At 40.7% G+C, this 24,282-nt stretch overlaps 1 protein-coding gene across 7 annotated transcripts in view; it reads left to right on the top strand.

Annotated features, from left to right (window-relative positions):
• The window catches only part of ATP10D (ATPase phospholipid transporting 10D (putative)), a 63,800-nt gene that overhangs the window by 19,511 nt on the left and 20,007 nt on the right, over positions 1–24,282 (top strand). For 4 of the 7 annotated variants that reach the window (XR_008234137.1, XM_052780132.1, XM_052780131.1 and 1 more), the window contains exons 4-14: positions 1,807–2,011; positions 5,962–6,047; positions 7,140–7,246; positions 7,986–8,117; positions 8,951–9,078; positions 9,225–9,477; positions 13,278–13,513; positions 14,184–14,372; positions 18,431–19,046; positions 20,502–20,611; positions 21,521–21,647. Coding sequence is in view for 6 of the 7 variants with exons in the window: in XM_052780132.1 (XP_052636092.1) it covers positions 1,807–2,011; positions 5,962–6,047; positions 7,140–7,246; positions 7,986–8,117; positions 8,951–9,078; positions 9,225–9,477; positions 13,278–13,513; positions 14,184–14,372; positions 18,431–19,046; positions 20,502–20,611; positions 21,521–21,647 (2,189 nt within the window). In the remaining variant the exon portion in view is untranslated. The remainder of the gene's footprint in view (positions 1–1,806; positions 2,012–5,961; positions 6,048–7,139; positions 7,247–7,985; positions 8,118–8,950; positions 9,079–9,224; positions 9,478–13,277; positions 13,514–14,183; positions 14,373–18,430; positions 19,047–20,501; positions 20,612–21,520; positions 21,648–24,282) is intronic. The other 3 variants (XM_052780133.1, XM_052780134.1, XM_052780136.1) reach the window with 3 other exon arrangements.

Raw genomic sequence — 24,282 nt, 5'->3', positions numbered from 1 at the left:
CTGTTGTCATTTTATTAGTGTTATCATTATCATTATTAGTTTATTCTTTTCTGTTCTATTAAACCGTTCTTATCTCAACCCACGAGTTTTACTTCTTTTCCCGATTTTCTCCCCCATCCCACTGGGGGGGGGGGGGGGGGGAGTGAGCGGCTGCGTGGTGTTTAGTTGCTAGCTGGGGTTAAACCACGACAAGCTTTAATTAAGTTTTACATGCTTTCCGTTGTGCCAGTTTTCCATCTGTGTAGAAAACTAGTGATGAGCATCTTAAGGAGAAAGCAGATGTGGCTAATATTGGTTTAATTTTATGTCAGCTTTTGTTGCTTCCTGTTTTTGCTTTGTTTGCACTTTGAAAGCAATATAACTACCTCCACCTTATCTTCACTAGAGAAATTGTCATCAGTACACTGATTAATTGTGTGGGCTTTGTGCCTTCTGTTTGTAGACCAGCATTTTCAAAAGGGTACTATCAGATAATGCAGGTCTGAAAGGTATGGGTGCAAAGCTTTATACAGGGAATGTTTTTCTGATATTTTCTTTGTCATTAGAAGTGTCTGTTTCTATTTTACTATTTATCAGAAACATTTTACACAGCTAGCACTTTGATTAAAGCTAGTAGATAAGTGCCAGTCTACACACAATGGCCATGTTGTAAAGCTTGTTAGCTTATGTCTGCACTGTAGAAGCTTATGTGCACTTCCCAACTCACTAGTGTGAGTCTGCTTCTCAGCCAGCTTAGAATGAGTTGCAGAGAAGGAAGCAGAATGTGGAAGACAGCCCTAGCACAGCCTGGACTATACCCTAATCTAGACAACTGAGAAAAGACGACTGTGGAGAGCGCATGCTCCTCTCTTTAAACATAGCTCTAGGGTTAGTCTGTGTAAGGCAGAAAAGCCAGGCAGTCACCGAGGGCAGTAATAGTTTGTACAAAAATGTACTGCATCCAGACCTGTGCAGTGTTTGCAACAGCAACTGTGGGTGTGTTTCATCACCCATGTTGCAGGAGCCTACTACTGTGTGCTAGCTCATCAAGCACTCCTTGTTGCTTATTACCGTGCATCCTATTCACGACTCTAAACTTGATTGTGTTTGCAATAAACTGCTGTGATTACATAAAAGGAAGATTCTTCATCTCAGCTGAGGACAGAACAGCAGCTATAAAAAGAAAGTTGAAAGCAGTTCAAACTTACATACGTCATGCCTGGATATTTCATATTAATAAAGAATTTTAGCTCAATGCTGATGGGCCTGAGCTTTTATTGACTTCCCTAAGTATTATAGAATCTTGGTACCTTACGTTCAAAATTAATGGAAAACATATTTTAAAAGCCTGTAAGTATAAGTATTTATATTCAGAGCATCAGTGAAAGGGTTGCTGAATATTCTTTGCTTACTGGTAGATGTTCATCATCTTGGGAGACAGACATTTTTGAAAGGCCCTATCAGAAGGGAAAAAGATATGCTGTTCTTGGCTGCATAATTGCAAGAAAAAGTGGTGACCCAAAGAGAAATCTGAAAACACTGTTTGTTTTCTTGGAATAATGAAAATACAGGAAGCAAGTGGGCTGAATTTTAAATAGGGCTAAAATAATTCTGGGAGAGTGCCTGGAATGCAATTCCCAGAAAAAACCCAGAGCTGATTCTTTGTAATTATATTCACCTTAAGCTAATAGACTATCTCATCAGAGTTTATTTTAATGACTTGGAAGCATAAATTAACTATTAGAGTAATTTTCTAGTTACAGTGTGTTTGTCTAAGCTTTCAGTTTATGCATTTATAAAAAATTACTGTTTTTATCTGTATTTCAGGAAGGAGAAGAAATACATAGATGAATGCTGGAAAAATGTCAATGTTGGGGACTTCATCCGGCTTTCACGTAATGAAATAATTCCTGCTGACATGGTGCTGTTATATTCTAGTGACCTGGATGGGATCTGTTACATTGAAACAGCAGGCCTTGATGGAGAAACCAATCTAAAGCAGAGGCAGGTGGTGAGAGGATATTCAGAGCAGGTGATAATTGTGCATTTCTAGGGGTGTGAGAAAGTTGTCATGACAGATGGTCAACTAAATAACAACTAAAAACCAACCCAGCCCTCTAGATTGCCTAATTCTTGATAGCACAGCAATCCCCATCTGAAAACAAAACAGCTAGGTAACATAGTTCTAATTCATCGCTTGAGTTATTTTTGAGCAAATCTTTGCGTGTTCACTTAACCCAAAGAAAGAGAGATCTATTTCAAGTAATATAAGCCAGTAAAAGTAACTATCCAGGTAAATGTCAAGAAGTCATTTATGATGCGTATCATGTCATGGGTAAGAAATTGGAGTTTTTTAGAAGGGAATTCTGTGGTGTATAAAGACCTAGAGAGAGGAGCAGATATTATCTTCTCTCTTTCACTGTTTTTTTCATATTGCAAATGTATTTTTAGCTCCAATTCTAGTCCTTCAAGGATTTATAAAACCTTTGGAACTCTTAGAATTTTTCTGCTACAAGCCTACTGTGAAAAGCATTAACTGAGTCATCTCTCCCTTTCAAGTCTGAGCATCACTGGGTCTCAGAGAGTTTACATGTACCAAGCAGTGGTGGGAAATAGGTGGATCTGTGCTTTTCAACCATGGAAGTCACATGGTTAAGGCTTATAAGTAATTCATAAAAGCCTTTTCAGATACTGAAGAGATGACTGCCATTGCTTTAATACCAGACAAATAAACTTTATTTAGTATTATACCTAGCAGACAAAATGCTGGAGGCTGGCACAAAGAAAATGATGTCAAAAGAACAAAGACTCCTGGCATTTCTGCAGCACACCTGAAACTGAGTTCTGCTGCTGAAACACCATGCTGATAACAACAGGAGGGAGACTCTGTGCTGTCCATAAGAACAGACTGTTCAGTCCTCTGGAGATAAAATTACCTGACCTGCCTCTGAATTGTCAGCAGTGGTGAGGAAGTGAGGAGGAGTACCTTGTTGTGCATTAAGACTCCCCTGTTACTTAGCAAGTATGGTAATACCAAAGGCATGATGTGATATCCATGAACAAAGCCGTTTCTTATCCCCTTACAGTCACGTGCATTCTTAAAACAATAAGCCAGAAAGGACTGTTTGATCTTTCTGTATACACATATCATTATGCAAGGCAAAATTCAAATGCTTCTACAGGCTTACATCATATTGAGGTGGCCCTGATCTTATACCAGCTCCTGCTACCAAGATCTGATTTCAGTCTCACTCAAGAAAGAGACAGTTTTCTCTGTTTCTAGAAAACATGCACCAAAATGCTGGGAAGAGTCATACTGTCCAAAAAAGGTGACAATTCCTTCACCATTTAAGACTTACTTTAAAAAAAAGTAAGTCATTGTAGGATCTTCTTGTCAGGACTGCCTGGTTTCTGAATGTAGAGCCATGGTCAACTTCACAGACCTTTAGTGCCCTGCCGGCTGAGTTTCAGCCAGATGCTTTGTCCTTATAAACTCAGGGTGAATAAGACTGGCAGTGCTGTGTAAGAGGCCGACTGCCTGACCTCTCAATTTCTTAAGCTCAGAAGAATAGCAATAAACTACATCAAATTAAACAACATCTGAAGACAAGGACTAGAAACAGTTAACCTATCTGCAGGTGTGTTATGTCCTGCTTCTTTGCGACTGAGTAAGTAGAAACGCAATGAAAAAGGTTATCAGTGGGGCACCTGTTCTTGCACTTGGGATTCCTTTAAGAGGAGGCAAGGCAAAATTAAAGCATGAAACAGGAGCTGAAACTCTTGTAGTCTAATTTATTTTTTGGCAACTTAGAATAGCTTTTTTTTTTTTTTAATGCTTAAATGACAACAGGCAAGAAATTGGGAAAGTAACTCAAGGCTTCTTAGGTAACAGCAGGTAACAAGGCACAGAACACAGTGTCTCCAACCATCTTGGCATTCATAGAGAAATACACAAAACAGCTGAGGACCTGCTCCCTGAGGATAATGAGCTATTTAGTGAACAAAGTGATATAGCTCTGCTGCTTTCAAGACACTCAAATGTTGCTTCCCTTTAAGAAGGGATTAATCTCCTTTCCCACATCTCATGGTTAGCTGAACCAAGCGCAGGTTCACTGAGGTGGAGAAGCTAATATGCCAATAGCACTAAGTCACTGTGAGCAGTGAATGTTTTCTGTCACATTATAAGAGAGGCCACAGGACTGCACTCATCAGTTCTTTCTCAGCCTAGGTGGTCAATGACTGAATCCAGTCCTAGCTGCAGCATTCTCAAACCTAGTGGAGAGGAAAGTGCTGTCCTTTTCTTCCAGGCAGCCTAAGAAGCAAAGTTGATGAAAGGAGTTGCCAGCTCTCTTCTTTCACCTTGGCTATGCACCTACTCCATTTCCATGCTATATTATCAAACCATATAGTTTGTCTGGAACACAGTACAGCCAAAGCAGCAGGCATGGCCTTGGGAAGCTGCCTCTCTCCCCATTCCAGTAGGAGAGTGATGCAGGGACTATCACTCCCAGCTACCTTACTCAGTTCCCATCTTTATTGTCCCCTGTCTTTAGGGACCTTTACACAAAATCCAAGTAATTTTAATTCTGCCATAGAAAATCTTCTCTTTTGTGCCAAGAAACATAGGAAAGCATCTCAAGAAATAAGGTGCAAAATCTTCTGCTCTCAATATTTGCTTTGTCAAAGTTAAGATTATAATGAAGAAGTATAGACCATAAACTTATAGTTCAGGAAGATCTGACTGCCCATATCAACATACCTGGTTTTGGACATAGTTTTTGTCACCTCTGTTTTATACTGGCAGAGTGTAGACATAACTTCTGTGCCCACTATAGGTTACACTCCGAGTTTCTGTGGTTGCTATTTCAAGGTATATTGCAAGAAGCTCCTACTAACACGTTCACTGCTATTACAAATTGTTTGACCAAGTCAAATGGTTTAGTTGTCCATAAAAAATAAGATGCTTTCACCAGAAATACATATCTGGAGACAGTTTCCAGGCTGTAGAAGAAAAAAATCAACTGCTTTGGCTATTTTACTTCCTTTTGGAGGTAGTTCTTATTCTCTTCATGCTCTTTTTTTGTGTAATCATTGTACAATGTGAAATGCTTGAAAAGCATGAATCAATTATACTGTCTAACATTTTACAGAAATGTTGTACTTCCTGTACAAATAAACGTGAGAAAGGTCAGTGGAGGGAGAGGTCTTTCATAGTAATTAAATTTACAAAGAGACTGAAGGTATCTGTCTGTCTAAGGCTGTGTTCATATTGACTTGAGGTTAATACAGTGCAACAAATCAGTACAGCAAAAAATAGCAAAAAATTTTTTTTAATCAAGTCAACAAAGTACGTGTTAATAATATTATGTCTTCTGTCTTCTGAGTTTCAAATACTACTTACAGGATTGTGTTTTAACCTCACAGTTACTATTCTGCCAGTGTGAAGTCACCCAATTGTGGGAGTGCAGCCTTCTCCGAGACCTGTAATTATGTAGAAGATGTATTCAATTACATCTACCTGCTTTCTTTGTTTTAGCACAGATAGCATCCTGGTCATGGTATCAGAAACAATGGCTGTTTGGAAGAAATTCTGCTTGCAGAAGATAGTGCCTTTTTTTTTTTTCTTCCTATCATGGAAAAACCTGTGGGAAATCTCTGCTTTTCAGATGTTCTTATTGCATTTTTTTCTTCTTCCTCACTCTTTCACCCATTTTCTCCTTTTCAGTGTTCTCAAAATACCAGCAATTCAATGGATACTTGCCAGGGTTTGATATTTACTAGGAAGTTCTGCCATGCTGTGTAAGTCTGATTTACGCTGGGTAGCAGATCCCTCAACACCACCAGCAGCTTACAGTTTTGAAGCTAAATTGTTAGATAGTAATACCTGAACCTATGAATTGATGATGTTTTTAAGTTCTATCATGTTTTGTCTGAGTTCTCTGTTTTTTGGTTTTTTGTTGTTGTTTTTTCCTGTGGCTTTAGGTCTCTGAAATTGATCCAGAAAAATTTTCTAGTAGAATAGAGTGTGAAAGTCCTAACAATGACCTCAGTCGCTTCCAAGGCTTTGTGTAAGTAGGCTTGGTGGCACTTTAAACTGTTGTCATTTGCTTCGGTGCTCTTACTAATTTTCAGGAGCTTGTAATGTTTGCTTTAAAAAATAATGACACTATGTATAGAAGTCAGTTTGCACCACTACATTTCTGAGTGCAGCCCAACAAATAGAGCTCCAGAGGGCTTTCTGAGCAGTTGACTGTGAACGGGGGAAGCCCACTAGTGCTTTTTATTTTGTATTGAATATTTTCAACATCTTAGTTCAGGCTGTTTTGCAATTGTGTATTCCATATTTGAAATAGCTGTTTCAAATCTGCTCTTAATAACATGTGATATCTACAGTATCTGGTCTGGACCACGGCCTAATTGGACAAGCTGCATTGCTCAGAATTGGAAATGGGAAGGACTGGCTTCCTCTCCTACTTTGATTTGTTTTGTGTAACCATCAGTGACTTGATCAAACTCCTTTTGACCAACGTGCCTATCCGTGTCTTTTCTTCTTAGAGATTTATGATTTTCTGTAGACTGTGGGAAAACAGAATACTATTTCATGGGGTGACTGATTTTCAGTTTTTGAGAGTTACAATGTCTATATTCTTCCCTGTGGGCCCTGACACATTAGAAATATAAAAAGAAAAATAAATGTATATAAATCTTAGTCTCTGAGGAAACAGCTTAACAAAGAGTGGGCCTACCTGCCCTGAAAGTATGCCGCAGGAGTAATGATGCTCAGAGTATATTTAAAATGGGTTTCATATTTTGATCAAATTTTTTCTGATGTTGGCAATCCAAGTAGAAGCCATAGGCTTTCAGACTTCCAGTGTTTGTCTTGAGCTCTTTTCAATAGCATTGCCTACTTCTCATATGCCAGCTGGCAAATCCTAGACTTGTAAACACAAGAAAATTTTAATACAGTGCCTACATGCCTGGATTTTCAAAGGTGATCTGCATGCATGTTACGCCATTCTTTTGAAAAGTCCAATCGGAAATGTCAGAATGGCAGTCAGTGACTAGCAGCTTCTTTGGGAAATCTGCTCCCTAATGGTTTTGCAAAGCCTGACTGGTAATTGCTGGAGTCCTACAGCTGAAGTAATGTGCTTTTTTTCCAGCGAGCATTCAAACAAGGATCGAGTGGGCCTCAGCAAGGAGAACTTACTACTCCGTGGATGCACAGTGAGAAACACAGAAGCTGTTGTAGGCATAGTGGTATATGCAGGTTAGTGAACCACCCTGGCTTTCACAGATTGCCTTGCAAACAAGATAAGAGTTATGTGCCCTAGGAAACAGTATCGTACAAAGGGGAATTAGGAGAGTAAAAGCTTGAATCCAGCAGGAGGTAGCTGTAGCTAGAAATGTTAAGAATGCATGTCTGAATTAAGTTTTTTCTATTTTAACAATGTAAAGAACCGATATGTGTCATTATTCAGGGGAGGCCAGCTCTGTTCCATGTGAACAGGTCCTTGTCGTCATCTGTTAGTTGTGATGGTAAACCCAGGTTTTGAAGTGGACATGGAGATGCGTGGCTTGCTTAGGAGGTTTTTTTGGTCCAAACCTGAAGCTAGTGCTGTTCTTCAGTGTTCTGTATCAAAGGGCAGAGGTTTTTAAACTAATCGATATGATGTATCCAGCCAGATAGTTGCAATGCAGGTGCAGGATTTTATAGAAAATACTAGAAATAATATAGAAAACATCAAGGATAAGATTGTTTCTATAAGAAGGAATATTATTGACAGTATAAAAGTTAATGTGTACGTGACAGATTTTGGTTTAGCTTGTTCAGTTTTCTTTAGGACAGAATTCATATATTGTAGGAGCAGTTAGTTTGCTCATATTTATAATCTCTGTTCAAATATTAGTTAACAGAAATGTCCCATTTCCCAGGGCTTTAGAAGTATAAAGCACTTGTGGTTCTGATGCCTGCTATTGGAGAATTTCAGCCTGTGTTGTGGTTACAGGTCATGAAACCAAAGCCATGCTGAATAACAGTGGCCCGCATTACAAGCGCAGTAAATTGGAAAGAAAAGTGAACACTGATATTCTTTGGTGTGTTCTGCTTCTAATTTTGATGTGTTTAACTGGTGCAATAGGTAAGTGAGAATCAGCAGACTCCTGCTATTTTCCTCTCTCAGCCTACAATGCTTAGTGTTATAATTTGGGGCTGATCATTTAAGCAGCCTGTCTTGGAAAATGTAATTCCCTAGCAGTTGGGGATGCTGCCAGGTTTTAGTTCATGTTGTCATGTTTAATCTGGAGTGTAGTCAAGAAGTATGTTCCTGATGCGAGTTCTTAGATCTGGAACCTGTTTCTCTGATTCATTTATCTTTTCTCTTGCTAATTGCTCTGCAGAACTCCTACTTTCTCTTAGGATTTTTCAGGTAACATGAGATGCATGTACAGCATTGTGGGGAGAGGCCTAGTGTGACTAGAGTTGTAAGGACTTGACATTTTAGGAATTAATTAAGTAGTGGGCTTGAGTAAATCTAAACAGGCTAACTTTTATGACAAATCAAAAAGGTGTTTAAAACGTTTAAAAAAACTTCTTCAGACTACACTTAATAATGATGACATGGTGTTCACAGGTTAACTAAAACCTGGACAAGCAAGGATAATACAATTATTTGCCAGAGGTGTTTCTCGGGGGGGGGAAAAAAAGTGTTTATCAAGCGTAGTTAGTATTCCTTTAGTTCTGAGATGTGCTGTATAGATGTGCTGTTGATAGAAATGCATGTAAGGTATTTATTCATGTGTGCATTGATACTTAATTAATTTTAATGGGGTTCCTTTTGAGGAAAAACTTGAGATGGAATGGTAGTTTAAAAGCTTAGAAAGAACTGCAGTGTGTAACAGCTAACACCATGACCCTGAACTGTGATACAGTTTACATGCAACTGGCTCACTTTATCTTGTTCTTGTTTTCAAGGCCATGGAATTTGGTTAAGTAGGTATTCGGAAATACCTTTTTTTAACATCCCTGAGCCAGATGGGAAATCAATTCCTCCAACATTAGCAGGGTTCAATATGTTCTGGACGATGATCATTTTATTACAGGTAACTTTGGTCTGCTTTGAACGTGAGTCATATTCTGATCTCATTTATTTCCTTGAAGTAACTCTCTGAATTCAGTAGAGCTACTTCATGTTTGTAACTGGCCAAAGAGTTTGGTTTTATTTAATCCCTATGTTTTATTTTGGTAGGTCTTGATCCCAGTTTCTCTCTATGTTTCAATTGAAATTGTCAAATTGGGACAAATTTATTTAATACAGAATGACATTGATTTTTACCATGAGAAAACAGACTCAACAATTCAGTGTCGAGCACTGAATATTGCTGAAGACCTTGGCCAGATTCAGTATATCTTCTCTGACAAGACTGGAACCCTCACTGAAAATAAGATGGTTTTTCGGAGATGCAGCATTGCAGGACAGGAGTATTGCCATGAGGAAAATGGTAAGACACTAAACCTGTATTCCCAATGGGTCATTTTTCTCAGAGAAGCTGAAAGTTTTGATACGGGTCTGGTGGACTTGTGTGGCAATACACACTCACAGAAGGTGTGAATTCAGACTGATCCTACTAATAGCCATGCATCCTTCCCAATTATTAGGATCCCTTCATATATAGTGTGTTAAGAGACTTGAAGGCTGTATCTTTGCAGCTAGTTAAGTTCCAACATATTTGATACCACAAACAAAGTATTCTTTACTTGCTCTGGAAGAAGTCATGCCAACTGTGTTTTGCTTCTGTCTTTGCAATATTCAGAACCCAGAACATTGGAAAATTGCTCATCTAGTCTTTTCTCTCTCTTTTTATTTTCTTTTTTTTTTCTCCCAACTAGAGTGCGAATGCTTACCTAGCATTTTAGGGTTCAAACAACCTCTTGACTGCCATAGCAGTGTACCACCTTTATGTAGTGTATCTTAAGGCTCCGATTTGACATACTTTTGCCCTTGAGGATACAGTAACCCAAATAAGATACATGCTGAAGTCAGAGCTTTAACAATAATGTTAAGGTACAAGTCAAGCAGATGTGTATACATGTCTCTGTTAAGGCTGCAAAGATAAGTATCTCCATCAAAAATAATGACTGTTGTATCTTATATCTTACACACCTGTTTATTTTTAGACCAAAAGTCAACAAGCAGCGATACTGAATAGTTGCTTGCCTCATTGTGTAATAGTGTAACATCTTTCAGTATAGGTTTCATGAGAGCCTACTTGAAGCCTTCTGGGAGCCAAGAGAAGATACAAATCCAGACACAAGAGAAAACTGGGCAGAGTGTCATTAAGTCTTTGATTCAATTAGCTATTTTATTCATTAAATAAAACCACAAAGTTTTTATTACCTTTACTGTATGTAAGTACTAGTGGCTGCAGACATTTGCTATTTACTGGTGGGCAATGCAAGTTTTCCATATGACATCAAAGGTGAGGTGCTAACAAGTGGACACGTGAAGCACAGCTGTGTATTAAATCCCCCCTTTGTGGTTTTGGTGGTTTTGCTGCCGGATAGAACCGCTCACAACTGCGAGCAAAAGGCACACCCTGCTGGCCACAGCAATGAATCAGTTCAGTCCTTCCTTTATTGTGTCACAGGAGCAGATGGTTACAAACTGTTTTTACTGTAATTTCTGCACATATTTTGAAAATTTTATGGTGCAGGTGTGCAGATGCTTCTTTGGCTTTGCATAATTATACTGGGAAGGATGACAACAGCAAAGTGAGAAGAAATATTTTTAAATTTCAAACTTGGTGAATGACCAATTTAAATAAAAAGTAGAATATATTTTCAGAACATTTCCTAAAGGAAGGAAAAGTATTTCAGAAGAGATAAACCAAGGAGTGGTGCAAATGATGTAGCTGTGGCTGACCCAGGTCTCATTGTGCCAGGGAAAGTATGTCTACCAGTGCTTCTGCTAGTAGTTCACTTAGAGTTATCTTCCAAAACTATTAGTGTGTTAATTATGTTTATAATTACTTCCTGCTGTGCCCTGTCTTTTACCTGGAGGGTAAGCATGTGCTTCTTCCTAACAAATCTAGAAATTATGTGAGCCCTGAAAATAAGTTTGAAAAATGTTGGAGGTCCTGTGTTTTAGTCCTTTTACATTTGTTCAGTTGCATAGAGCTGCTATTTGCAAGGCTCCTGCTACATATAGTAAGAGTTGCAGTGCAAGATAGTAGTCTTTTTGCATACAAAAGCCTGTACATATATTTCTGTATTTATATCTGTATTGCCCAGGCTAAAGGGATGCACAGGAGGGAAGCACAGAACAGCAATGACTGTGATTCAGTATAATTCTCCATACAGGTGCCCCCATGCAGTGTTCTGTCTAAAGTAACTTGTGCCTCTTGGACCTTGGCAGCAGAGCAGTGCGGTGTTCTAAGAGGTGCCACATATGTTACTTCAGACAGAGTATGCGGGCTTCTCAACAGCCTGGAAGCATAGCGGAACGGGCATGTGTTGTCCAAACCTACCTCTACAAAGATGTACTAAGTCACTGTTGCTGCTTTCTGGTAAAACCATCATATCCCCACCCATCAATACCACATGTGGGTATTATATTTGGCAGTTGTGGAGAGCCACAGTTTGTTACGTTCCCACCTATCTTTTTTTTAAAAGAATTATTTTAATAAATACATGTTGACATCAGGGAGATAGCCTGCCAAGGAAGGTGTAAGCTCTGGTTGCCCTGCTTTCCTTGGGCTCACCAGAATGGCAGGCTGAGGAGCAGGAGGCTTTCATTTATGTTCCAGAAAGAGAAGACAACAGGAAATAAGGAGAACTTAACACACTAGCAAATCCAGTAGCTCATTTCCTGAACATAGCTAAGCTCCTGTGCTTTGGCTAGGAGAAAGAGGACTCAAAAGTGACATCATAAACCTATTTCCATCTCTTTTTGAGCACCAGAGCTGGGCACTCTGAACTGTGGATAGGTTTCCTGTTCACATAAAACAGAATAATATCGCATTTTTCACTTTTTTCCTGTACAGTAGCTGCCACTTTAAATAAGAAGAAAGTAGGGAATCGGTGATGTTGCAGGAGATGTCTGTATGTTAATATTTTTTTTTCCTAGGATGCCATTGTTTGTATTCACACTTTAATGAAATAAATAGGCAATGCACAGCTCTCAGAACAGTTTTTCCATGCTGTCTGTGGATGCAGACATTCAACTGCTAGTATATGCTCATTGCTTGCTATTTTCACAGTGACAGGTAAAAAGTGAAAGCTGAATAGTGTACAGTGATCCAGTGCTGTCTGGGTTGAGATTGCAACCTCTGCATGTGGTCACTGTCCCAGAACACCAGTGCAAACAGTTGGCTATGTTCTTAACGAACGCATGAATAGCATAGGTGTGTTTCCATTTGTTACAGAGGTTCTTTACAGCACTGATCTTCCTAGCTAGATTTGTGGGGCACAGAATTGCATTTATATCCTTGGTGCAAAGGTGTTAGACATGTCAGTACAAAGTTTTATAACTGAAACCTGCTTTTCAGTTAAATACTCAGAAAATGTGTATGTGTGTGTGAGGGGGTGTCCAATACAGAAATGATAAGAAACACAGTTTCAATGAGTTCCTGCAAGAAGCTGTACATGTCAAACCACTGGCATACAGTCCTGATCCATCATAAAATAATTAGGCTAGAAAACATATCAGGAGATGATGTGGTCCTCTTTCTCTGGCCTAAGGCAGAGTTGTTGCTGTCATTCTTTATGAATATATTTTTGTTTCTTCAGGACCTCCAGTGATGTCCAATTCACTGCTTTCTCAGGCATTCTGTTCTAGTATGTCACATCTCTGACAAAGTTTTGCTGATACCTAGCCTGAGTCTGTCTTGCCACAATATGGGACCATTGTGTCTTCTGTTACCCACAGTGTGCATAGAAAACTCTGTGGAAGTGCCCTTCATGTACTTCAAAACTATTATTTGGCTCCTATCAATGTGCCCTTCTGGAGGCTAACTCCAGCTTATTTTACTGTTTCCATGTGGCTCATGTTGTCTAGAACCCTGCCCATTCTTGCTCCTTCTTCTGGATTCACTCCAGTTGAGTGTTGCTCTTCAAGTGCAGTGTCCCAAACAGGAAGTCAGTGTGATGACTTGTTATGGGTTTTATTTTTCATAAATGGTGGGTTAATCTTAACTATATACTAAACTCCTTACTTCAGAATTTTGTTTCCTGAACTTCCAGGCAGTGTTTAAACAAATCTGGTTTTGCTCATGGAACAGTAATGTTGTTTCCCTTTCCACAGCAAAGAGGTTGGAATCCTATCAAGAGATGGATTCAGAGGATGAGGATTCAGCTGATCATCAGTGTGGCTCTTTGACCCATAGGTCAAAATGGCAGGGGCACAACTGCAGAGCTGTGAATAAACCTTTGAACAGAAGGTCTTTGAATCAGTTGTCTGGTAGTTACCCTGCATTAGTAAGGGAAGATGGAGCAGGTGATGTTCCCCTCTCAGGACACGTTGCTTTCAGCAGCCCCATTGTAAGTAAAAGCTGTTGGTTTTGATGCTAAATTTCTGAAGTAACTCATGAAGGAATATCTTTTTAGCCCCATTTGGTCAGAGTGCTTGTCATTTAAGAAACCCTTTCTCTCTTCCATCAAAACCAGAGCTTCCCATGATTGCTTGGCTGCAATCCCATTTGCAGCTGACATTGCAGATGTTCATTGGGTCACAAAGGTGTATGCTTTGGTTCTTGCTGCTGTGAGTCCATGATCACTCCAGCTAAAATGACCAGCTTCATCTTAATAACAGTTTGTTCTTTTGTTGTAAGAGGTTTCTAGCATTTTCTTTTCTTTTTAGTAGGAAATATCTACATGACCAATATTTATTGGAGGTTACAAGAGGTAAAAACTCTGCTTCTGTACCTGAAGGTGTCTAAATAGCATTCATCATATTTAATCTGTTGAAGTGTCTATGAAGTAAGGCTCTACTGTTTACCCATCTGGGCATGAAGTTTGCCATTTTCAGTGGGCTAGCACAAGGCAGTGAAGACACCAGTGTTCCTCTATTTCCTAGTGTAACCAACTCAGCATCTGACAGGAAGGAAGTTGCATGAGCTTCTAGGCTTCATTCATCTGTAACTGATTTAACCTCCAGAGACTGAGATTAAGCTTATATCCTAATGGACAGTTTTGTTCATTTCATCAATAGGAAACAGATGTTGTACCAGACACACAACTGCTGGAGAAGTTCAGTCAAATTTCTTCTTGTTCCTTTCAACAATCAGAAGAAGCTAGCAGCAAGTTATCTTTGGAGACAACATACATCACTGACTTCTTTCTTGCTCTGGCAATCTGTAATACTGTTGTAGTTTCAGTCCCCAATCAGCCACGTCAGAAGGTAAGAAGGCCTTATTTTTTGGCTGTTTGGCCATATTCATAAATAAATGAGCTCCCTTTGGTTTGATTACTAAAGGAAAAAAACAAATAACTGACATTTAAAAAATGATCCTTTTCTCTTCTATTGGTTTGTCCTGTTAGAAAGAAGGGAGTTACTGTAAAGCCACAGAGCGCAATGAGTTAGTGTGTAATATAATGCTGGTAATGTTTTTCCGATGCAGAAAAACTTGGCTTCAATATTTTTGCTTCTGTGTATAGACTTGTTCATAACTTTTACAAGACAAATTTTGCGATTAAATTGCAATTGTGATTTTTTTCTATATTCTAGTTATCTTTTTCCAGGTATGTGCATGGCTTCCTTTAAGAGTACCCTAACGCTCAGGTTACCTTTACAAATAGGTTATTGTTGGCTGAAAGATAAGAATAATCTCAGAAGACTTCCAGATTGGAACTGAGAATGCTCTTACCTGTTCCCTGACTATTCAAATAGAGTTTCAGCAAGAGTATGGAAGACCAAGTTTCATACGTGTAATAATCTGAAGAAAAAATGCTTTGCAGTATGACATCAAGTGGTCTCACCTTGAATGTACAGTGCATTTGCTAGACTGTCCTGGATTAATGGTCTGGAGTGTGTTTAAGTCTTCCTCAGACCACATGTTGTTTTCAGAGCACTCAAACTAACATTTATTTAAGTATACTACTATTTTTTTTCAAAAAAATTTTTTTTTCAGGGTGGGATTTTCATAACCCCATTTTTTTACCAATTTTGACTGTGTTGCAGGATAATTTCCAAGTTCAGCTTTGATTTCCTTCCCCCCATCCCCTGGTGATTTCCATTTTTTGACTTTGTCTTCTGAAAAAAATGTTTGTGACGTGCAGGACTAGATTTTGGTGTCCATCTAGGCAGTGAACCTAAAACCATGGCTGAAGACATTCCCAAAAGGTATCCTGTGGAGTATAAAGTACCTCCTATGTATAAATAAGCCTAGTATTTTAGTCTGCTTCAGGCATTCCCAGAAAGCATAGTAGGCAGCCTACAGGTCCATGTGTGGATGGGGCAGCTGTGTTCATAGTTACAATCAGCCATTCCTTAAAGGTGATGTAGAAAAATACACAGTCAAGATTCTCCTTTTTTTGAGAATAATATTTCTGGATGATTTGCTAGCAGGGGAGGAGATCTCCAGGTCACTAGTAGGTAGGTTGGGAGGGTCAATGTGGCATGAGGTCTCTGAGTTCACAATTAGGGAATGGCATGAAAGAGCTCAAGGCAACGGAAGGTTTGTGTTGCCTTAGGGAGAGGCGATGAAAGGATGTTCCTAATCTCTATTTCCATGGTGCTGAATGGAGACACATTACAGCTTGTGTGCAGTTTCGGTAGAACTGAAGCCAGAGTTTGTCCTTACTTTATGCTTTTCAGTGGCAAAGGAGAACATGCTTCCTGGTGATAACTCATTCTTAACTCTTCACCAGTAATGAGAAATGAATGTCAGCCTTGCATGCCTTGTTCCTTGTTTGTAAGTTATTAGCTGCCTAACTGTTCTGAATAACAGTAAGCCAATTATTTTGTAACATTGATCAGATGGGAACTGCCTTCTGTTTTAAATTCGGGCATTAAAAAAGTATTGATAAGGTACTGTATGTTTAATAGTACTTGCAGCTAGTTATTGTAAGGGTATGGAGTTGGTTTACTCTTCACAAGTATCTTGCTAATACAAAACAAGAATTAAAGTGTTTACTTGCATTTGCCACAACTTTTAAAAGTCATGTCACACTGTTCCATGACTAAAACAGTTCTAAAGAGAAGTATTACATGGTCAGGGAACTTTTGCTAGGACTCAAGAAAAAAAGGAGAGTTTATGATCTTTGGAAGAAAGGGCAGGCAACTCAAGAAGAGTACAGAGATCTTGTTACGTCATGCAGAGAGGAAATTAGAAAGGCAAAAGCACAGCTAGAACTCAGTCTGGCCACTATTGTAAGAGACAACAAAAAATGTTTTTACAAATATACTAACAATAAAAAGAGAGCCAAGGAGAATATCTGTCCTTTATTGGATACAGAGGGGAACATTGCCACCAGAGATGAGGAAAAGGCTGAGGTACTTAATGCCTTCTTTGCCTCAGTCTTTAATAGTGAGATCAGTTATCCTCAGGGTACTCTGCCTCCTGAGCTGGAAGGCAAGGATGGAGAGCAGAATATACCCCCCTTAATCCAGGAGGAAATAGTTAGTGACCTATTATGCCGTCTGGACACTCACAAGTCTATGGGACCAGATGGGATCCATCCAAAAGTACTGAGGGAGCTGGCGGAGGAGCTTGCCAAGCCACTCTTCATCATTTATCAGCAATCCTGGTCAACAGGGGAGGTCCCAGACAACTGGAGGCTTGCCAATGTGATGCCCATTTACAAGAAGGGTCAGAGGGAAGATCTGGGAAACTACAGGCCTGTCAGCCTGACCGCGGTACCGGGGAAGATTATGGAGTGGTTCATCTTGAGAGCACTCACCTGGCATGTGCAGGACAACCAGGGGATCAGGCCCAGCCAGCATGGGTTCATGAAAGGCAGGTCCTGCTTGACCAACCTCGTCTCCTTCTATGACCAGGTGACCCGCCTAGTGGATGAGGGAAAGGCTGTGGATGTTGTCTACCTTGACTTCAGCAAGGCCTTTGACACTGTCTCTCATGGCATACTCCTTGAGAAGCTGGTGGCTCATGGCTTAGACAAGTGTACTCTTTGCTAGGAAAAAAACTGGCTGGCTGGATGAGCCCAGAGGGTTGTGGTGAATGGAGTTAAATCCGGTTGGCAGCCAGTCACAAGTGGTGTTCCCCAGGGCTCAGTATTGAGGCCAGTTCTGTTTAATATCTTTATCAATGATCTGGACGAGGGGATCAAGTGCACCCTCAGTAAGTTTGCAGCTGACACCAAGTTGGGCAGTAGTGTTGGTCTGCTCGAGGGTAGAGAGGCTCTGCAAAGGGATCTGGACAGGCTGGATCGATGGGGCAAGGCCAATTGTACGAGGTTCAACAAGGCCAAGTGCTGGGTCCTGCACTTCGATCACAACCCCATGCAGCGCTACAGGCTTGGGGAAGACTGGCTGGAAAGCTGCCTGGCAGAGAAAAAAGACCTGGGGGTGCTGGCTGACAACTGGCTGAATATGAGCCAGCAGTGTGCCCAGGTGGCCAAGAAGGCCAACAGCATCCTGGCTTGTATCAGAAACAGTGTGGCCAGCAGGAGTGGGGAGGTGATTTTTCCCCTGTACTTGGCAGTGGTGAGGCTGCACCTTGAGTGCTGTGTTGAGTTTTGGGCCCCTCACTACAGGAAAGACATTGAGGTGCTGGAGTGTGTCCAGCGAAGGGCAACCAAGTTGGTGAGGGGCCTGGAGCATAAGTCTTATGAGGAGCGGCTGAGGGAACTGGGGTTGTTTGGCCTGGAGAAAAGGAGGCTGAGGGGAGACCTTATCGCTCTCTACAACCATCTGAAAGGAGGTTGTAGTGAGGTGGGTGCTGGTCTCTTCTGTCAGGTGGCTGGAGATAGGATGAGAGGAAATGGCCTCAAGCTGTGGCAGGGGAGGTTTAGATTGGATATTAGGAAAAATGTCTTTACTGAAACGGTTGTCAAGCATTGGAACAGGCTGCCCAGGGAAGTGGTGAACTCACCATCCCTGGAGGCATTCAAAAAGCACGTAGACAAGGCACGTCAGGACGTGGTTTAGTGGGCATGGTTGATGGTTGGACTCAATGGCCTTAAAGGTCTTTTCCAACCTAAATGATTCTATGATTCTATGGAGTCATGAATCAAACCTGGAATGCATACAGTTTTCAGATCTGAAGTATTTTTACAATTCTTTTGGTTTGAATAATGAAGCTTTTACAGAAGCTGTTTAGTGTACTCATATGGTTATATGTTTAACTGAGCTGGCCATCTTTTATACAAGCAATCAAACTCATGGTAAATTTTAAAATACTACATTTGTTAAGAAACATACATAGTTTGTAAGCTGTCCTTCTTTAATAAAATATGAAGAATTTTACATAAATGCTTTCTCTAACTGTTCTGTTCCAGATGAGACAGTCTTCACTGGGTAGGATGCCTATTAAATCGCTTGAGGAAATCAGGCAGATGTTCCAGAGATTGTCAGTCAGGAGACTAAGTTCCTCCCCACTTCCAAGTGTAAAAGAGTCATCATCTGAAAGCCCCAATAGTTTTGTGAGCAAACTGTCTATTTTCAGAATGAAACTGGCTTCACCTGCCTTGGATGGAGCTGCTCAAAGGGCTGCTGAGCGTCACAATACTGACAGCCCAGAAGATTCCCAGGTCCCTCAAGAACTAGATACGGTGAATGTAGCTGCTGGCTGTGAACACAATAGTGCTGTGTCTTCTATTGAATTGTCTCCCTTACCTAAATTATGTTATGAAGCTGAGAGTCCAGATGAAGCCGCCTTGGTTCATGCTGCTAGGGCTTATAAATGTATTTTACAGTCTAGGACTCCAGATCAAGTAACTGTGGACTTTGCAGGTCTGGGATCTTTAACATTTCAGCTTTTGCACATCCTGCCTTTTGATTCAGTGCGGAAAAGGATGTCAGTGGTGGTTCGGCATCCAGTCTCCAACAAAGTGCTGGTGTACACAAAAGGTGCAGACTCAGTCATGATGGATTTGTTGAGAACTGCATCTGAAGGTATGTATAGGACTTCTAATTCTTTGCTCACCTTTGTCATTCTTGAGAACAGTTGAACAGATGGCTTGATTCATGAGAAGAGACAAGTAACCAAGCAGAACTATTATATGTGAATAGTTCCTTATAGGGAACCCAGAAAGATAGTATTGCTTGTCACCTAGATATGGTTGTGCTGGTGTGGAAACTGAGAAGAGGGAAGCAGCTGTTATTCAAAGGATTTAGTGGTGTCTAAGCAGACCCTTTGGAGCCAACTGAAGTATTTCCAGTTATAAAGTAAGGTCATGTACTTGAATAGTTGGCTTCTGCTACACAGTGAGAGATGTTTATTAAAATGAGATACTTTCTAGCCTTTACCTCTGTTACCAGTGTTTCTGACCTGTTGGAGAGAGGTATCACTGGCAGATGTCACCTGTCAATGCTTTTTGAGATTTTTTCCCTTCGACTACTGACTATTTCTGTGTTTCTAGGTGTAATAATAATATCTGTAAAGTTGTGGGGTGCCTCCTGCTGGCCCCTGGTGTTCAGGGGTAAATGTATTTTGAATCTGCCACAGGAGGGCTGCACCATGTTGTTTAAGCACTAACTGTTCATACGCAGTAGCGAACAGTCATTGATTTTTCACTGAAGGCAGTAAAGGGAAAGTATTATCTATGTATGTTAGAAATAAATACCTAAATATATTTAAGTTCAGAAGATGTTCCAAGGGGATTTTTTTAACGGTTTGGAAAGTAACATAAAGGAATTATTTTTAAAGGCTTACTTTCTGCAAAAGGGAGTTTGGTTTGTATGTTCCATGGCTGGCTGGTCTCAGTGAGGAAGAGGGATATTTCCAGTTCCAAGGGTGGATTTTAACTCCCCCAACATTAGCCATCTAAAGTCTAGACAAAAAGCCTCTGTAGGCCATGGGGCAGAAATAGTACCTCCAAAATCTGTCATCTTACTAGGGGGGTAATTTTATGTCTGGAGGTGCCTCTCCTTACTTTGATTCTCAAGTTAAACTTGGATCCTAACTTCTGCGTGTCCAAAGTTAGGTGGGTTGAATGCCTGTCCAACTAGTCCATCCCTTAACAGTTATTTTTAAATAAGCTTTTCTGCAACTGCCCTTTAGCTCCCTCCCACTAGACCAGTGAAAGTAAAGCTGCTTGGGTGTCTGTGGCCCAGTTCATTTTAGAAAATCAATTTATTTTAGGAAAAAAATTTGATATACTAGTGGCATCCAAAGATGTATCAGTACCAGATGTGTTCCCCCTCACTGCTTGTGCAGACTGGCGCAGTGCATGCTCACTATAGGTATAGCCACAGTACATTGTGCAAACATGAAGATACGTTCATAGTTAAAATAAAACCTGTTAACATTTTGGTATTTTTAAAACGTATTTAGACCTTCAAAATTTTCTGCTACAATTAGCCTAAGAGTGCATATTTAATTTGCTTTCTTTGCTTTTTGTGTGATAGTAGGTACTAATAATTCAGAAATGGAACAAAAGAAGATTAAAGAGAGAACTCAGGAGCATTTGGATGACTATGCCAGAAGAGGACTGCGCACTCTGTGTATTGCTAAGAAGGTATTCCTTTTAATATATATTTTTAAGAATGTTTACAGTCTGTGACCAACCTGAGTGGTATCACCAGTGGAGTAGACATCACCGCTTCTGAACAGATGCTTCCATTGCCACATTTTGTTTATCCTTATGTTCTTTCAGGAGGGATTTGTAAGTTGACCCAAATAAATTCTTGACTTCCATTAGATTGCCATAGTTGCTGTCAGTTCAGGATGCCAAGCAGCTTAATAGCCTAATTCTAAAACAGGGGTTGTCAAATAGCCTGATTTTTCTCTAAGAGGCCTGAGCAGGTCTGCTTGTGTGAAACTTACCCTGGTTGGAATTACAGACACAGAAAACAAATGAAATCAGACCTGTTTTATTGGGTTTCACAAACAGTTTGCAGTGTTACAAGCTCTGGATGCAAAACTTAAGTGATGTTTTGAGATTCCATTTTAAATTCAAAGCTGCTCAGAAGTAAAATTCCATAGGGATTGAAACAGGCAAGAAACCTCTTTACAAAGGCTTATGGAAGGTGAAAGTACATGCTGCGTAGCTGTACAGTCATCAAGCTGTATACAGCTGTGCAGTGATACTGTGGCTGTGTCAATGCTGCAATTAAAGAGTGGTAGGGAGAGTATACTATGCTTACTGGCCTGCCTACCTTCTATCTAAATGGAAATCTGTCAGGCAGCCCCAGGAACCTGCAGGGTGCCAGTGAGTAATCTGGCTTGTGAAGCCTGGCAAAGTAATCTAACACTATGAACATCGTACTAATTCCATGGACATGTTGGGGCACGTAAGTAATGCACTGCCAGGGACTGCGCTTCTAGGTTCAGTGTGTGGACAGCAGAAGTAACTGTGAGGACACTTTTGAGGCGCCTTTGAAAACACAGTATAGGTACATGCTGTATGTCTTCTCTCCCTCTGTAGGTGATGAGTGATGCAGAATATGCAGAGTGGTTAAATCATCATTTTTTAGCGGAAACCAGTATTGACAATAGGGAGGCACTGCTGCTTGAATCTGCCGTCAGGCTTGAGACCGAACTAACTTTGCTCGGTAGGTAGAAAATGCTGTAACTCCCAGGAAACTGCTTATGATGTTCATAATTGGAATTTACCTGCAGAGAGCTGTGCTAAACTGAGTTTGTGTAACACACAGCTTCCTACAGACCTAGAATTTATTGTGACTCCTGAATTTTCATAAATCTTGCTGGTAAGTTTGTACAGAAGAGCTAGTGCTCTTCTGTTGTTTGTAAAGTTTTACTGATTTTTTTTTTTTCTTTTTTGATTGGGTTTCTTTTTTTGTGCTCACTAGAGTTTTTAAGTGTTATCATAACAAGCACGTGAAATGATAATAAAAAAATCACAAGCCTGCCTGGGCAAACATTCACAGGGATCCCACTTCTGGGCATGTTTTCCATCACTGTTGCATTTGTGGCACAGCAGGTATGCTTGTGCTATGTCCTCCTGTAATAACATGTAGGTAAGAAGTCAGGCACGCTTCTGCAGGAGCCATTCCTCTGATGGTCATTCAGCTGTGCAGAAATGGGGAGGCCAAAACAAAATGAAAAATGTTTGGTGTAGATGTGTAAAAGGTAAACTGCAGGCGGTCTGGAATAATAGTTCTAGAGGACTGCCCAGCAAATAACATTTGGAAAACAAAGTGCAAACACCTGGCTGTGGTGGTAAAGGCAGCTCATGCTAGAAGCTGAAGAGAGACAGATCCTATTGTGTGGAAAAGTGTTGCTTCCCTCATTTTGTGCCACATCTGCTCAGGGCAAATGCCATAAACCTTGATACTAAAAGGAATTCTGGGATTGCTGGCATGTTTCTCGAGAGAAGCCATAGCAGTGCTGCTAGCTGCTGTAGTTTTAAGGGATGATGTGCTATACAGGTACCCTTTTGCACTAGAGTCAGCAGAGGGAAGTCTAGTTGCTGTGGAGACCTGCTGTCCTGCTGGCCAAGGCACTTTTTTTGTCTTGTGTCTCTGGTGGGACAATAGGCAATATGGGTTGGCCCCATTAAAGGGAGTGAGAATAAGAAGGGTAAATGGCTTCATACTGCCAAGGTGCTTGCTTTCAGTACCTCTGTTAGCTTAGTTACCCCTGCCTGGGACACATGTACATTGTGATCTGCAGGGCAGAACTACTTATAGCACTTCTTATTCTTCTTCTCTGAGCCTTCCTTTGCTTTCTTAATAAATATTACCTGGTGTAGCTGCAGCTGTAACTCTGACTGTCCTCTTAGGACTGAGAAATGAAGACTTTGTCCTCAAAGAACAACAAGCAAAAATTCAAATCATCTCAGTATTGCCAGGATCATGGAGGACAGCAGTGGTTTGTAGTCCACTGCATAGGCAGGTATGAAATCGATATGGCTATATATAAAGCCTTAGGCCTGTGTTTGAATGGAAATCTATTTCTGGAAAGAATAGTCCTAATGTGCAGTACTTAACTAAGCACAGATTTGGGTCTCAGCAGTATACGTATTGAAGCTGGCTTCTGTTGGATTATGAAGTGATCAAGTACCTCAGAAGGGGAGTGTTAAGTGTATAGAGTGCCCAAGTTAAAACAACATTTTCCTCTCTTCCTATGATGTGTGGCAGTGTCTCAAAGAAGCTTGCATCAAGTAGATCCCAGCATCTTCCTTCCTGCCTCTTTTGTTGACTTGCATCAAAACGCAGGCAGAGTGCAGAGCAAGGACCTGGATGTTTTTGTCCTCCCGGTGACCACGGGCCATGAGCTGTGTGCCCTGTTGGCAGTTACTTACCGAAGAAATTGCAGTAGCGTTGGAAATTTGCCAGACCTTTTGGCTCTTATCCATCCCCATATGACAGTGCTTTATGCACAAATTGCTGGCTAGAGTCACGCACCAGAATCATGCTAGGAGGGAAAACTTTGCTTTGAATTTTATTGTTTGTCTTTCAGAATGAACCTAGCTGCAACTGGCTGAAGTTTCTTTCTGAGAAACTTTCTTAGCCTGAGAATCCCACAAGCCAAACCATGTCTCCTGATTATGATTTAGTGCCCTTTGTATTGTGAAAAAGCCATGAAAATGTCCTGTACCGTAGTAAGTCACTGGTACTGCAGCTTTTCAGAGATGATTCTGCTTCATGCTGATGTTGTGTTGCCTTACTATTACCAGAACAGAAGGTTTTGTAAACTGGTTTTAGGGACATAGGTCTGCCTGCTGTGCACACCAGAAAAGAGGGTATCTCTGTTAAAGTCTCTGTATTTTTTTGCTGAAAGTGTTTCTATAACCACTAAGGGGTGTGTGTTAGAGCCAGTGCTTCCTCCCTGTGGGGGAGTATGTCAAGGTTGGCAGTGTGGGCAGGAGGATGGGCAAAACACAGAGTTCAGTGCTATGAATTGAAAAGACCTGGGACAGGAGGTACCGCAGCGATGAGTGGTTGAGAAACCTGATGATGAATGGCAGGTCTTTGCAGCAGTGTGCAAAAATACGATATAAGAAGACGGGATTTTAGTGTGGAAAAGGTGAGGGCTTGGGACAAGAGGTACAGAGAATTCCGCCTGGAGCAGAGTTGAGAAGAGAAGTGGACCTTGAGATAGGAAGGATCGAGGTGATACATGAAAGAAGGTTTGGGGTAGTCGGAGGTAGGAGGGATTGGGAATAATGGCGTATATTTGTCATGAGAAGCTTAGCGGTCTGTGTCCCACAGCCACTATGGGATG

The sequence above is a fragment of the Harpia harpyja genome, chromosome 2 (assembly GCF_026419915.1).
Source record: "Harpia harpyja isolate bHarHar1 chromosome 2, bHarHar1 primary haplotype, whole genome shotgun sequence".
Lineage (NCBI taxonomy): Eukaryota > Metazoa > Chordata > Aves > Accipitriformes > Accipitridae > Harpia > Harpia harpyja.
The sequence above is the reverse complement of the archived record's forward strand: the minus strand, read 5'-3'. Positions and strand labels throughout refer to the sequence as shown.